General features: G+C 39.9%; 1 protein-coding gene across 1 annotated transcript in view; it reads right to left on the bottom strand.

Moving 5' to 3' along the window:
- Positions 1 to 13,003, bottom strand: part of LOC143174460 (uncharacterized) — a 70,976-nt gene extending 57,973 nt beyond the window's left edge. Inside the window, exons 1-2 of the mRNA XM_076366920.1 lie at positions 12,978 to 13,003; positions 12,655 to 12,882 (exon numbers count right to left, since the gene is read on the bottom strand). Of these exons, the coding sequence (XP_076223035.1) occupies positions 12,655 to 12,882; positions 12,978 to 13,003 (254 nt within the window). The remainder of the gene's footprint in view (positions 1 to 12,654; positions 12,883 to 12,977) is intronic.
- Positions 13,004 to 13,275: the final 272 nt, after the last annotated feature.

Raw genomic sequence — 13,275 nt, 5'->3', positions numbered from 1 at the left:
AGAGTAGCGCGGGTTTTATGTTATACATACATATTCTAATAGATAAATAAAACTGTGGAAAAGTTCTTTTTTATTTTGCATAAACCTTATAGATATTTGAAAAAAATGAAAATATGTTTGTGGTGGCATAACGGGATACAGAAAAGGTTTTCTTGCCGATCGGATGCTCTAGCCCAGGTAGCACGGATAAGGAAACATCTGCGTCGGGCGCGTTAATTTGCCGAGTCCTAAAACAGATAATGAAGCAAATAAACAAGCTAGCTTCGCACGTGGGGAAAACTTTCTTTTCCGAACGGAATCACGGGGATTTCCATGAACCTCATATCTTTGTCTGAGCACAAAAATGTGGAGATGAAGCGACGTCTTCGTGGAAGCCGCCGTGGCAACAAGAGCCACGGCGGTAGGTCAGACGCAAATACTTTCGCGTACTTTTTTAAGTGTTGACTAATAAATAAGTGTTACCGTTAAATAGTGTCAGTCATTTAGCACTCTACTCCCACAATGTTAAAAAATGAAAATATGTGAGAAAAAATGTAAAAAAAAATGAAAATATGTGAAAAAAACTGAAAAAAATGAAAATATGTTAAAAATTAATATATGTGAAAACAATGAATATATGTAAGAAAATGAAAATATGTGAAAAATAATTAAAAAATTAAAAAATAAATAAATTAATAATTAACCCCTTCGCTTCGAGTGCCGCTTATAAGCGGCGTGCAGAAAATGTCCTGTAGATACGAGCGCCGCCTATAGGCGGCGGCCACGCGACAACTTCTGGGTCGTCACCCCATATATCCGGCATTCAAACGATGCATATACAAGGGCAATCTGCAGTCGATAATTTGGCTTTTTTTCATTATCAACAGAACATTTTCGTTGATTTTATTGACATATTGGATTATAGATCACTTCTTAAAATTACTCATTGTTGAGACAACGTTTTACGCAACCCGTTTGAAACATATAAACGATTGTATACTGTTTCACGTTAAAAATCTAGACGTATATTCATTGACAGTGAAAGGATATTTCATATATGATTCTTACAAGAATTTGAATAGATGAGCTTGAGGTATGATTGTCAATCTATAAAAAAATAAGAATTGCAAGTTAGAATTTTGTTTGAAAATGTACTTTCAGAAACAGTTTACACCCTTGCAAAATGTATGCAAGAAATAAAAAAGTATAATGTTTGAAAATGGACTAACTGATACTGAAGAAAATGAAAATAATTTTAACTTGCCTAAAAGACGGCGAAGGAACATATGTAGCACGTCAGTTTCGGAATCCGAGTCAATCGAAAATGATGCCGAGAACACCAAGTGCAATATAACATGGGCCTCTAAAAATTTTATGCCACAAATACATACAGTCAGCCGCAAAAGTATTCGTCCATTTACCGTATTCGATGTATATGGAAGAAATGGAAGACAAATAAATGTACAATTTTTCATTTAAAGATATAGAAGTAAACCTTTATTTACGTAAAACAAGATACCATTCGCGAAAGTTGATAAATATCATACAGAAAGGAAAAATTAAGGAATATGTTGCGATATGTCAGAAAATGGGACCGCAAAAGTATTCGTCCACGAACTATTATGTTAAATAAAATACTTGAATACGTTTAAAACAAACGAAAAACAGCATTCTCAGTAGCGATTGTGTTTTGTCAACTAGCAACAGTTCCGCACAGTCCGTCTTCAGCAAGCACGCAATTAATATTCATCATGAATCGCAAAAAATGTGAAACATCTCTATCCGAACGTGAAATTATTGTTAAGTTATTTAAAGAGAGTAAATCCGAACGCGAAATAGCGACCATAATAGGAAGATCTAGAAGTACAATACAGTATGTTCTAAAAAAATTTAAAGAAGAGAATATGATTATAAATAAAGCGCGATCAGACAGACCCAGGAAATTGACTCCTCGTGAAGAGACAAGTATTGTAAGGGCTGTTAAAAAGAATCCGCATATTTCCGGAACTGAATTGCGGGAAAACGTGCAATCGGCGTCAGGAAAAGTTGTCAGTGTCGATACAGTTTAACGTGTGCTGCATAGAGCGGGTTTTAAGAGTCGAAAGAGTCGGAGAAAACCGTGGGTCAATGCAAGAAACAGAAAGAAGAGATTACAATTCGCCAAAAAGTATGTTTCAAAGCCAGAAGAATTTTGGAAACGCGTTATTTTTACAGATGAAACAAAAATTTGTGTTTTTGATGCCCCTCGTGGGGATGTATGGCGAAGACCGAATACTGCATATCAAAAAGAAAATTTGACACCTACAGTCAAGCATGGAGGTGCATCATTAATGGTGTGGGGAAGCATGTCGGCAACTAGAGTTGGAAAGTACCATTTTATAGAGGGTACAATGGGTCAGTGGATGTATTTAAATATTCTAAAGGAACATCTATTGGTAAGTGCTGAAAAATTGGGTATAAGAAATAATTTCATATTTCAACAAGACAATGACCCAAAACATACTGCTCGCATTGTCCAAGAATGGATCCTCTATAATACACCGCATTACCTTCGAACACCACCTCAGTCGCCGGACATCAACCCCATAGAAAATCTATGGGGCGAAATTAAAAAGAAACTTAAACAAAGACCACCTAAAAATAAAGTTGAATTAAAGGAGCGATTTGAAGAAGAATGGCAAACAATATCTGCAGATTTTACAGAAAAATGAATAAAATCAATGCCTAGAAGACTTGAGGCTACAATCAGATCCAACGGATATCCTACAAAATATTAAGTTAATAACATTAAACAACTAATTTTAAGTTTAAAATATCTATAGATTAACAAAATCATCGATGGACGAATACTTTTGCGGTCCCATTTTCTGACATATCGCAACATATTCCTTAATTTTTCCTTTCTGTATGATATTTATCAACTTTCGCGAATGGTATCTTGTTTTACGTAAATAAAGGTTTACTTCTATATCTTTAAATGAAAAATTGTACATTTATTTGTCTTCCATTTCTTCCATATACATCGAATACGGTAAATGGACGAATACTTTTGCGGCTGACTGTACATTTTCCACGGCGAATTCAGGAATAAAGAAGAAATTACCCAGATCGTCATCTATTTTAGACTATTTTGAACTATTTATTTCTGAGCAGCTCGTACAATATATTGCAGATGAAATTAACGACTATCGGGCTCAGAAGTATAAGAATTTGGACACCCCGACGACAGAAGACAATGTAAGAGGTGCCGACGCCCGTTTCAATTGCGCCGAAATGCGCATCGGTAATTCCGAGAAAGTGTAAGAAGCGCCGACACCCGTTTGAAATGCGTCGAAATGTGCATCGGTACTTTTGGGGGAGAAAAAACAAATGCTTGAGACGTTATGGGACATCGGGGCAGTTCTCGTCGAGCGGTGGTCGGGATCAGTCGCGTCGACGGAGAACGTATTTTCGTTTTATTGCGTTTTTTGATGTATTCATTTTTCGTGCAGTCGTGAGCTGACTATTTTTCTATTGATTAAAGTGTAGGACCGTTCAAAATTATCGCGACTGAGTGAATGTATGGCCGAGCGAATGAGGTGAGTGTGGATGAGAGAGAGGGAGAGAGAGGGAGAGAATGCATGTACATATAAAGAGGATTCACGAACCGCAACGAACGAACGAACGAACGAACGACGGATGGCGAATGGTTAGTGAGAGAGATGCAAGTTAATAAAAGTTATTTAACAAATTGAAGAAAAGAGTTGTAAAGACCTTAATGCAACAATCTCAGAAGTGGGATAATTCGAGTACGGTGAGCGTATACTCATATTTATGAAAAATAGTGGTTCGTTGGAAACGTGAGTGAAAACGTGAACCACGTGGTGAGTCTACCGTTGAGTGCGGATTGTTGAGCGTTGTAACGCGGACTATCGGGGCGACGGGATAATTCTCGCGAATTTAATAGTTCGAGGGTTTGAGCATGCGTGAGTCGCGGATACTGTTGCAAACTGAGAAATCGAACGGGGAAAATTCGGGACGAGGATAACGCACGATAACGTACAACCACGTGGCGAGCATGGCGGAGTTTCAAACGAGCAACGTACCGAAAATATGGCCGATCTCTCGTATAGTGACTGGGCTGGAATGCGATACTTTCAAAATCTCGACGGGATGTTATCGGAATTTAATCCAGTCGAAAACGATATCGATATAAACCGTTGGATAGATAAAGTCGAGGAGTACGGTGATCTGTACTCGTGAGACGAAGTTGCTATTACACATTACGGACTTTCGAAATTAACAGGTGTGGCCAGACTTTGGCGTGATAGTTTGCCGCGAAGGGAGCGAAGCTGGAAGAAGTGGATCGATCTTTTAAGGGAGAACTTCCCGTGCAAGGGGACTGCCGTCTCGTTGAGAGTAGAGGCGCAGAACTATCGGCGACGCCCCAACCAAGGAATTGTAGAGCACTACTACGAAAAGCTGGCATGGTGAAACAAGGTGAAGATGGAGGATCGGGTGGCGATCGAGTAGATAGTCGACGGACTCAATAGTAATAGGTTCCAGGATTATTTGGGTCCTCTATCCAGGTATGCCAGACCCAGCGAATTATTATCCGATCTACAAAGCGGGAGCATGCATATTCGAGAAACAATTCAAAATAAAGAGAGTCGCGAACCGTTGGAAATGGCGAGGAGTTCGAAGGGTGACATCAAATGTTACGGGTGTAAACAGACCGGGCATACCGCAAGAACTTGTAAAAAACGGCTTAAGCCGGTAACCTGTTTTAAATGTGGGCTACCGGGACACTACTCAAGGGCGTGTCCAACAGGTGTCAAACATGAAAACACAACACCCGGAGCATTGCCAACGGCTGGTAGAACGAATATGCTGCATGTAAACAAAAATACACACGATAAATATTTTAAAGATGCAGTTTTTGCTGAGAAACCGACAAGATGCTACGTCGACCTTGGAAGCAGTGCAGTGGCGGTACGGCAAGATGCAACGGACAAGCTAGGGGTCCAATACCGGCGAACGCAGCTGAGACCATTGGTAGGGTACGGAGCAGGGTTGGTGAATCCGATTGGCATGTTCACGGCACCCCTGTCAATCGACGGCGTTGAAGTCTTAGTGGAGGCGCACGTGGTCCCGAACGAGTCTCAAGACACACCGTTGCTCGTAGGACACGGAGCATCCAAACGTCCATATTTTGAGCACGAGTACGGAGCTGCGCATCGCCCCGAGCGTGGACGACTTGGTACGAAACATAGCAAAGTCGCCAGAGAAAACTCGATTGCGGGCACAGGAGGAACAGGTGACACCCTCTAATTATTTAGGGCACATCACGGTAAGTGGTACTTTATCAAATCGGAAGCTATGCATCGAGGGAGACCCACGACCCATGGGCACACTTATCCCGAGGTGTATTGTTGAAACCGATAGTGAAGGCCGTACATTTATTCCCGTTCTAAATGTCACAGGAAATGATTTGACCATTAAAGCAGGAGAAACGGTGGCACGAGGCGAGCATTGTGAGGGACGAGAGGTTAGACGCGAAATTAACGAGGAGCCAGTGACGCTGGACGAAATAGATACCGATACATCAGGGGAGGAAGCACAACAGCTGCTGGAGCTGATAAACGAATATCGAGACCTGGTTGCCAGGAACGTGCGTCAAATCGGATGCATCGACAAGGTCGAGATGCACATCGAACTCAATACCGATAAGCCGGTATACTACCGACCGTATCGACTGTCTTACCATGAGCGAGAGCAGCTAAAGGACACCATCAATGAGCTCAAGGACGCAGGCATCATCGAAGACAGCGTTTCACCGTTCGCAAGTCCGGTACTCTTGGTGCGTAAAGCGGGCGGAGAGGTTAGGGTTTGCACAGACTATCGTGCGTTGAATAAAAATACCGTGCGAGATAAACATCCGTTGCCGAGAATCGACGATCAAATAGACCAGCTTCAGGGAAATATGTATTATAGTAATTTAGATTTATTTAGTGGTTACTTCCAGGTTCCAGTGAGCAAGGGCTCGCGTGAAAAAACGGCGGCAGTCTTCCAAAGACTGATTAATATAGTTCTAACTAAATTATTGTACCGCGCAGCTATGGCTTACCTCGACGATATTTTAATACCCTCCAAAAGTGTAGAACAAGGGCTCGAGAGATTAAGACAGGTTTTTGAGGCATTGAGAAGCGCAAATTTGACGATAAAATTAGAGAAATGTCACTTTTTAAAGACAAAGTTTGAATATCTCAGATTCGAAATACAGATGGGCATAATACAGCTAGGTAGCCGAAAACTTCGGGGCGTCGAGTCGTTTCCAACTCCGACGGATGTCAGGGCTGCGAGAAGCTTTGTAGGATTAGCAAATTATTTTAGGCGCTTCATTAGGAATTTTGCTGTCATTATGAACCCAATTACAGATTTGTTGAAAAAGGGAAGCCGGTTCGAATGGGGGGCAGCACAAGAGACAGCGTTCCAGGAAATTAAAAAGAGGCTTCTTTCAAAACCCGTTCTAGATATGTACGATCCAACCGCGGAAACAGAGGTTCAGACGGACGCGAGTAGCGTAGGACTCAGAGCGGTACTACTTCAAAAACAGCCCGACAATAAATGGCATCCAATAAGCTATTGTAGGAGAAAGAGAATTTTATTAGAAACAGTATGATTATTTCTTGACAACTCACAATAGAACACTAACTAAATCAAACAACGCACACACTATTTATATACTCAAATGCTCTTGTCTCACTCACACACTTTCTAGAACATTCTTTCATCACCATACATTAACTTCACATATATTTGGAATATTCTAGATTCATAAAAAAATGAACATTATTAACATATGCAGAAAATCAATATAATCTAGAATATTCCAACGCTTTGAACATTCATTCAAAACGCGCTCACACACACAGTCGCGTCATTCATCTATTGCACACACATTCATCACTCAAATACATCCATTCCCACATTCGGCCATTCTGCAATAACACATGTCCTCGGGTGTATTCGTCGTCTGATAAATTTTCATTTTCTAACCACGGCTTCATGTGATCAACAGCTGTAGAAGTAGCTTTCGGCCCTTCATGATCCTCAACTCGTTGAACCAGATACCTGTCGTTTTTGAGAACCTTCACCACAACGTATGGACCTAAGAACTTTCCGGCAAATTTTTGCCCTGGGCGCTGTTGCGTCCGCATAATCGCTACTAAATCGTTTTCGTTGTATATTTTCGCTTTCTTCCGTCTTTTATTAAATCTTTTTCGATTTTCCGCTTGCACTTTCAGAATCTCTTCTTTCGCAAGTCTTCGTATCTCGTCCCTGTTTTCTAAGAATGAAGTCTTCCATTCATCTTCAATCAGCTGTCTAATTGATTGATCTTCTGCTAACCGGATGTGAGTTCCAAACATCAAATGGAAGGGTGTTGTTTTGGTGCTACGACTTGGGGTGGAGTTTAAATATTTTTGTGTAACATCGATATATCTATACCATTCTTCCGGTTTTGGAGCTGATAATTTTGACAGTAACGGTATTAATGTCCGATTGTATCTCTCTACTTGTCCGTTTCCTCTTGGTATTCCTGTTGTTATCAGAACGTGTTCAATCTTCTCTTCCTCACAATATTGTTTGAAAAAGCAACAACTATTATCAAAATGTATTTATACTGCTTTCTGGTTGAGGGCATAGGACCTACGTGATCAATATGCAGAGTATGAAGAGGAACTTCACCTTTTTCTATATGTAGGAGTAGAGCGGTAACCGCCGCGCCGTGAATAGGCTGGAAAGATTGCGAACACGACAATAATAATACCGTGCGGCTAAACAGCTGATCCGGCGAAGCCGTTACCGACGAGCGCGTCGACCCCGTGTGTATGTGTGTATGGATGAGTGATTGTTGACGAAGCGGCAAGCGAACAAACGTTAGAGAACGGACACAATTTTAACGAACATCGAAAACTCGCGAACATCGAAACCTCGCAAAGGGTTCGAAATCAAAGGTCGAGAATGTTCGGGCGCCGCGTGAATAAAAGGACACGAGTCACGAAGCGAGTACAAGTACGATTACGATATACGATTACGGATTACGAAATACGATTACAGCTTACGATTTTCTAACGTTTTTGGTTTGTGTGGGCGTATTTTGTAACCTTCGTGTACCTGTTCGTTATGGTGTTCTTAATAAAGGGTTGGATCTAAAAATTCTAAACCTACATATATAAACCAGAAACAAACAGACTGGAATACTTATGTTATTTTTGCAATGTTTAGTTATAATACGGCAGTACATAAATCCACTCGCTATACGCCATACGAACTTCTTTTTGGACAGAAGGCTTATTTACCTTCAGCTATAACACAAAATCCAGAATTTCATTACACTTACGACGATTATATATTAGATCACTCAAATTTAAACTGAATACATCCTTTCAAATGGCACGCGAAAATCTTATTAATTCAAAACAACGTAGTGAATAATATCATGACAGGAACATCAATGCAATTAAATTTAAAGTTAACGACCTCGTTACGATTGAGAATAAGCAAATTCCACCAGGGTTATCTAAGAAGCTTGCAAGTAACGCTAAAGGACCTTATAAGATTATTAGAATTTTTCCTAATCAAACTGTTGAAGTTCAAATTGGCCGGAAATTGGTTAAATACCATACTAATTTACTTAAACCGTATTTTTCAGATGAAACAGACGATTCTAATCCTTTTTCTATTTTCGTTCCTAGCCAGCAGTCATTTTTTCTCTCACCATCCTTTCGAGAAATCTAGTGGAATTTTTTACAACAAAAAGGGAACAGTGCTAATCGCGAATTCAAAACTGACACTTCTTTCATACATGAATAAAACTCACTTAAGTAATGCACTTGTAATTATTGACAACTATCTAGTTAAAATCAAAAGCATTTGTAATTTGTCATTACAAGATCTAACTCGGAAGGGCCATACTAGCTTTCATTGCGAACGTACCATTCAATTAATCGAAGCAGAACTATCAGAAATTACTTTAAAGCGCGAAATCCTTCAACAATTGACCGAGAAATTAGTTATCAGGAAACGACGTGCCCTTTTAAACGGGATATCACATTTGTTGAAATGGGCTTTTGGCACTCCTGACGCTGATGACGCCCAATTTCATGAAGACAGCATCAAAACATTAATAAATAATAACAAACAAACGCAAACTTTGCTCAAGTCACAAGTCCAGGTGATTACCAACACCATTAAAAATTTCAATAACTCCCTGTACCTTCTTAAAAGTCAAGAGAAAGCAATGAATGAAAATATCGAAATAATTCATTCATTTACCGCACAAACTAATTCATATATTTCACGTTTACAAATGGAATCTACGGCAAACCAACTAGTTACCACTTTAAATATGCTAGTAAGCCAAATTAATCGAGAATTTTCAAAGTATATAGAAGCTATTAATCTGGCTGAACATAATATCGTTTCACCATTCATTATCACTCTTAAGATTTTGTATGAAGAATTGAAAAATTATAGAAACGAACATGAGTTAATTATGAAACCGAACCTTGAAAATGCGCATGTTTTCTACAAATTCATCCAACTTCATGTAATTTCTACAAATGATAACATAATATTTGCACTTCAAATTCCTTTAGTCGTACGAACGAAATTTGACCTCTTTGAACTTGTTCCTCTCCCAATCCAGCACAACGATTCAAAATTTTCATCTTATATTATTCCTCAGAATCGTTATTTCCTTATATCTCAAACTAAATCTCAATTTACCTTCCTTAATGAATTGTCTGACTGTAACGAATATCGAGACGAGGAGTACGTTTGCTATCACCTGCATATTACAGCTTCAACAAGTCAACCAATCTGCGAAATCGAGCTGTTGTCTCCTCATACAAAGAAAATTCTGTCTACCTGTACTACGAAAACAATCAAAGCAACTATAGAAACTTGGAATTATATAGCAAAAAACCAATGGATCTACGTCCTCCGCGAGCCAACTACCTTAACCGTCATGTGCGAAGAAGGCCAAAATTACATGGAAGACGTAATTCTTCAAAAAAGTGGAATCATACATCTTCAACCTCGCTGCAAGGGATACACTAATCTCTTTGTAATTGAAGCTACCCATGAAATTAGTAAGAATGCAACCTACTATGTTCCACCCATAAACATTCTAGATGATGACTGTTGCATTTTAACAACTCATCTAGAGGCAATTGAATCAGCTACCTTAAAGCCGATACATCTTACAAACATCGATCTCACGAAACTCAAATACGCCAATAAGAAATTAGGTGAATTCGATGAGATCATTACCAAACAAATAAATTAGCCATTCATAGTGACACATACTAGGTGGTACACAGTCGCCCTTGGAACAATTGTGGCATTTCTGGTGCTATTTGTGCTATTAAAATGCTGTAAAAATTTCGGATGCCTTCGCTGGTTACAACGAGTATGCTGTTCAACCACGGATCCAAGACGTGGAGAAATCAATGCACCATTAATTAAGAACTTCGTTAACTGCATGTTCCACTCATCATCGTCATCATCACCTTCAAGCCAACCCACAACGCCGATTAACGAGATAGTCACTTATCAACCAAGAAGGGACCGAGCAGTAGTCATCAACCCAATACCTGAGATGTCACAAAACGAAGAAACGACCCCTTCAGTTCGAGTCCAATCACGGCAAAGAGCGCGAAGAAGTACCACTCCCCACTAAAAAAAAACGCATGTATCATTGATGTCTCTGTATGTTTTTATCACTTTATATTATTTTACCCATAAATCCTATATGTATTCTAAAAACAATCATGTAATCTCTTATATACATATATTAAAAAAAAAAAAAATTAGGAAAGAAAGGGAAAGATATATTCGATGCAACTATCTACACTCTATTTTTAATTAGATTATTGAACTATTTAGATTATTATTAGGAAAAATTGATACATATGTGGTGCGCGTAATACTGCGCTTATAGATTTACACAAACTAACTGTCGTTCAGCGTGGACCCGTCGTTTTATACACTTTTTGGGATTCACGCTGGAGACAACTGACGATCGACGGACGATCGACTCTCTCCACGGTCCGCGCTGCTGCGCTACACTCGTGGCTGTCCGCGTCGACCGCCACACATATTTAAATTATATTTAAGACTATTTTGTAATCCACGTTTCTACACTATTTTATATTATTCTCAATGCAAAACTTATGTAATTTAACTATTTATATTCTCGTGACGGAAGTTGTTAGAATTCAACATAATTTATGTTAATTTTTTTAATGCTAAACCCAATTGTTAACCTGCCGTTAACAATCTTATGGCGGAATGTGTCGTATACCGAATCAGTCACGCTACTGTAAACAGCAAACATCCCAAGTCCTTCCTTCTGTTCCTCGTGACTCGACCGAAGAAGTCATCTCTGAACCTTGTCCTCACCCTCATGACTCGATCGATCAAGTCATTCCTGAACCTTGCCCTCATCCTCATGACCTCATCCTTTACAGACCACCAGGCTCGCAGTAACTCCCTCCCTTCCTACTTTTCCGATCCTTTAAAAACACCCAGCATTTTTCCTGGACAGGCAGATTTTCTCTGAACCTTCTAAGGACTAGAATCTACGCTATTCTAACGACGAATATTGTATCCAGTATTACTTCGTTTGTATTTTACTTTAATAATAAACATATTATAGTGATCCCGGACGAGCCCCCAAGTTTATAGTGGAGCTACTATTATTATAGATGTTGAAAAGGTGGATCTTCAGTAAGAAGAGAATTAGGAATAAATATATGTATTTAATGAGATAAAGAAACAATATGGACAACACGTAAAAATACAACTTAATGCCACGAAGGCCAACACACGACTCTCTATCCACTATCACGCACAAAATGTTCCTCTCCGCTGTCTCTCGCCAAAATGTCCTCACGCACGCATTCCCATTCGCTTTTAACACACACACACCCATTCGCTCTGTCTTCCTCACCCTAGCACCCTTCTCACTCGCATCTTTCGTCCATAGTCAAAATTCACGCAGTCACGTACACGCTTTTCTCACGGTCCAGTCGCTCAGTTCCAGACACTCTTCCTCGCATTCTTTCAGCCACTCGAGATTTTCTAAACGCAGTCACACTATTTTCCAAACATCCCGGCGCCGGTCCGTCACAATACGACTTGGTCGCCCTTACGCACGCACAACAAACCAATCATCCTACAATACTTTAACCTACACTAAATAATTCTAGATACTACAATATTGAGTGGAATACAACATCATTATATTGTAGCAAAGATTGTTTTATTTAGCACAAGTGTTATTTAAGACCTAGGAAAACGTATATACAGCAACAACGCATATTACACGTATTCACGGCGCGCGCTTCCGTTCAGTGACAGTTCTTCGGCGGACTGGACAGCCGAAGCGAAAGGGTTAAAGGAAAATTAAATGAATAAATAAATTAAATTAATTAACTAAATAATCAAATAACCAATCAATCAATCAATGTATTAATAGATTAATAAATAAACGAATAAGTAAAACACAAGAAGAAGAGGAAAAAGAAAAGGCGGAGGTGCTCGGGGTTTGAGCACAAACTAGAAGCGTACGCGTAGCACCGCGTTACCTGTAAATAATAAAAATTTTTACAAATGTCTGCCACTTACTTTTGATATCTTCTTCGCGTACAGCACTGCCGCCGGTTCCTGCTGATGCTCCTTCCTGCCAACCAGTATGGCCGTCCAAGATGGCCACGCGGGCTTGGCGCCAAAACTTCCCGCTGAAAAGATGGCCGCGCTGAATTCTCGCCGTCCAAGATGGCCACCCAAGATAGTCGCAGTGAAATGGCACCGAGAGTTACGGCCAACCAAGATGGCTGCTCCCTCGTTCGTATGCTGTGACGTCACACGCCACGTACCTCGAGTCTTCTTCATTGAAAATAACAACAATCCCGCACTTTTGTCACAAAAATCCGTCAGCACTCTGTTACAGCACTTGAAACGAAGCACTGATCATGATATTTCCGTGCTCGGACACGAAATGCGAATGATATTTAATGAAACCCACGCGACGCGCACGATCTACACGTGGCGTTCACGCTTTCGCACTTATTTCACTATAATTCCTCGGTTAATCCAGAAAATTACACAATTCTTGCACCACAACACTCGTGAGCACTCCTGTAACGCGATTATGCTTCGATTATTTAATTTCGCGATTTTTACCACTTTTCAAGTCTCGTTAACACGGAGCGACATACACGAGCACATTTTCTCTGGATGGCCGCC

Source organism: Nomia melanderi, chromosome 4, assembly GCF_051020985.1.
Source record: "Nomia melanderi isolate GNS246 chromosome 4, iyNomMela1, whole genome shotgun sequence".
Taxonomy (NCBI): Eukaryota; Metazoa; Arthropoda; class Insecta; order Hymenoptera; family Halictidae; genus Nomia; species Nomia melanderi.
The sequence above is the reverse complement of the archived record's forward strand: the minus strand, read 5'-3'. Positions and strand labels throughout refer to the sequence as shown.